We start from the raw sequence: 864 nt of genomic DNA on the forward strand, positions 1-864 counted from the left end.
GCCACTGCCAGCCCCGGCAGGTGGAGGAGGGCAGCCGGGGCAGGCTGTGTGCTGCCAGGGGGTGCAGGATGAAAATGGACTGGCTCTCCCAGCGCTGCCAGGTGCCGGCTGTCCAGAGCTGCTCCCGCCCGGGATGCTTCACTTTGCTGCTGGGAGGGGGCCCACCCTTCTCCTGGGTGGCCCCCCTTCCCCCTGCCCCCCCATTTGCAAGCCACAGGCTCCCCCCTGGGACCAGGGGTGAGGGCATCTGGGGCATCTCTGCACTAGCTGAGCCCTGCCAGGGATCCAAATGCAGGCAGCAAAACTGTGCTGCAAAGATTTTTAATTTTGGGGGGGGGGGGGGGGGGGGGGAAATATATATACACTGTTCTTGCCAAACCTGAACCCATTTTCAAAAGCCTTCTTAGCAGCAGGCAGAGGGGACACAGGCTCGAGGGCAACTTCTTACCATGGAAATGTCCCAGGAGGTGCTGGAGATCCAGCGCGTCCAATGCGAATTGCAGAGATCCAGGCGATCCCAGCCCTGAGAAATAGTTTTCTAGAGCAGCTCACAGGGTGGGGGATGGATTGAGAGAAGGAAACACACGTGGGAAATATCCTCTTGGCTGCATGCTCACTCTCTCCTTTGCACCGATTGTGAGGCAGGATTTAAAGAGCTCCTTTCACTCTTGGGGAGGACTTGTTGCTCTCGTGGCTGCAGGAAAGGTTTGTTTCTGGCTGGCTCTGCAAACACTGGAGGGTGGGGATCAGAGTCAGAAAGAATCCCAGTTTGGGTTTGGCAACAAAACCAAACCCAAGTGGCAGACTGACCTGCGTTAGAAACCCCCCTGGATTTCACCATCACTTTTGTGATCCATATTCTTC

General features: G+C 56.9%; 2 protein-coding genes across 2 annotated transcripts in view; one reads left to right on the forward strand and one right to left on the reverse strand.

Moving 5' to 3' along the window:
• Window positions 1-864, reverse strand: part of PHF19 (PHD finger protein 19) — a 40,431-nt gene that overhangs the window by 5,208 nt on the left and 34,359 nt on the right. The gene's annotated exons all lie outside the window — the stretch shown is intronic.
• The window catches only part of LOC102383511 (protein CutA homolog), a 13,481-nt gene continuing 12,623 nt past the window's right edge, over window positions 7-864 (forward strand). Inside the window, exon 1 of the mRNA XM_006016882.3 lies at window positions 7-152. Within this exon, the coding sequence (XP_006016944.2) occupies window positions 69-152 (84 nt within the window). The 5' untranslated portion in view covers window positions 7-68. The remainder of the gene's footprint in view (window positions 153-864) is intronic.

This window comes from Alligator sinensis, unplaced genomic scaffold (assembly GCF_000455745.1).
Source record: "Alligator sinensis unplaced genomic scaffold, ASM45574v1 scaffold611_2, whole genome shotgun sequence".
Taxonomy (NCBI): Eukaryota; Metazoa; Chordata; order Crocodylia; family Alligatoridae; genus Alligator; species Alligator sinensis.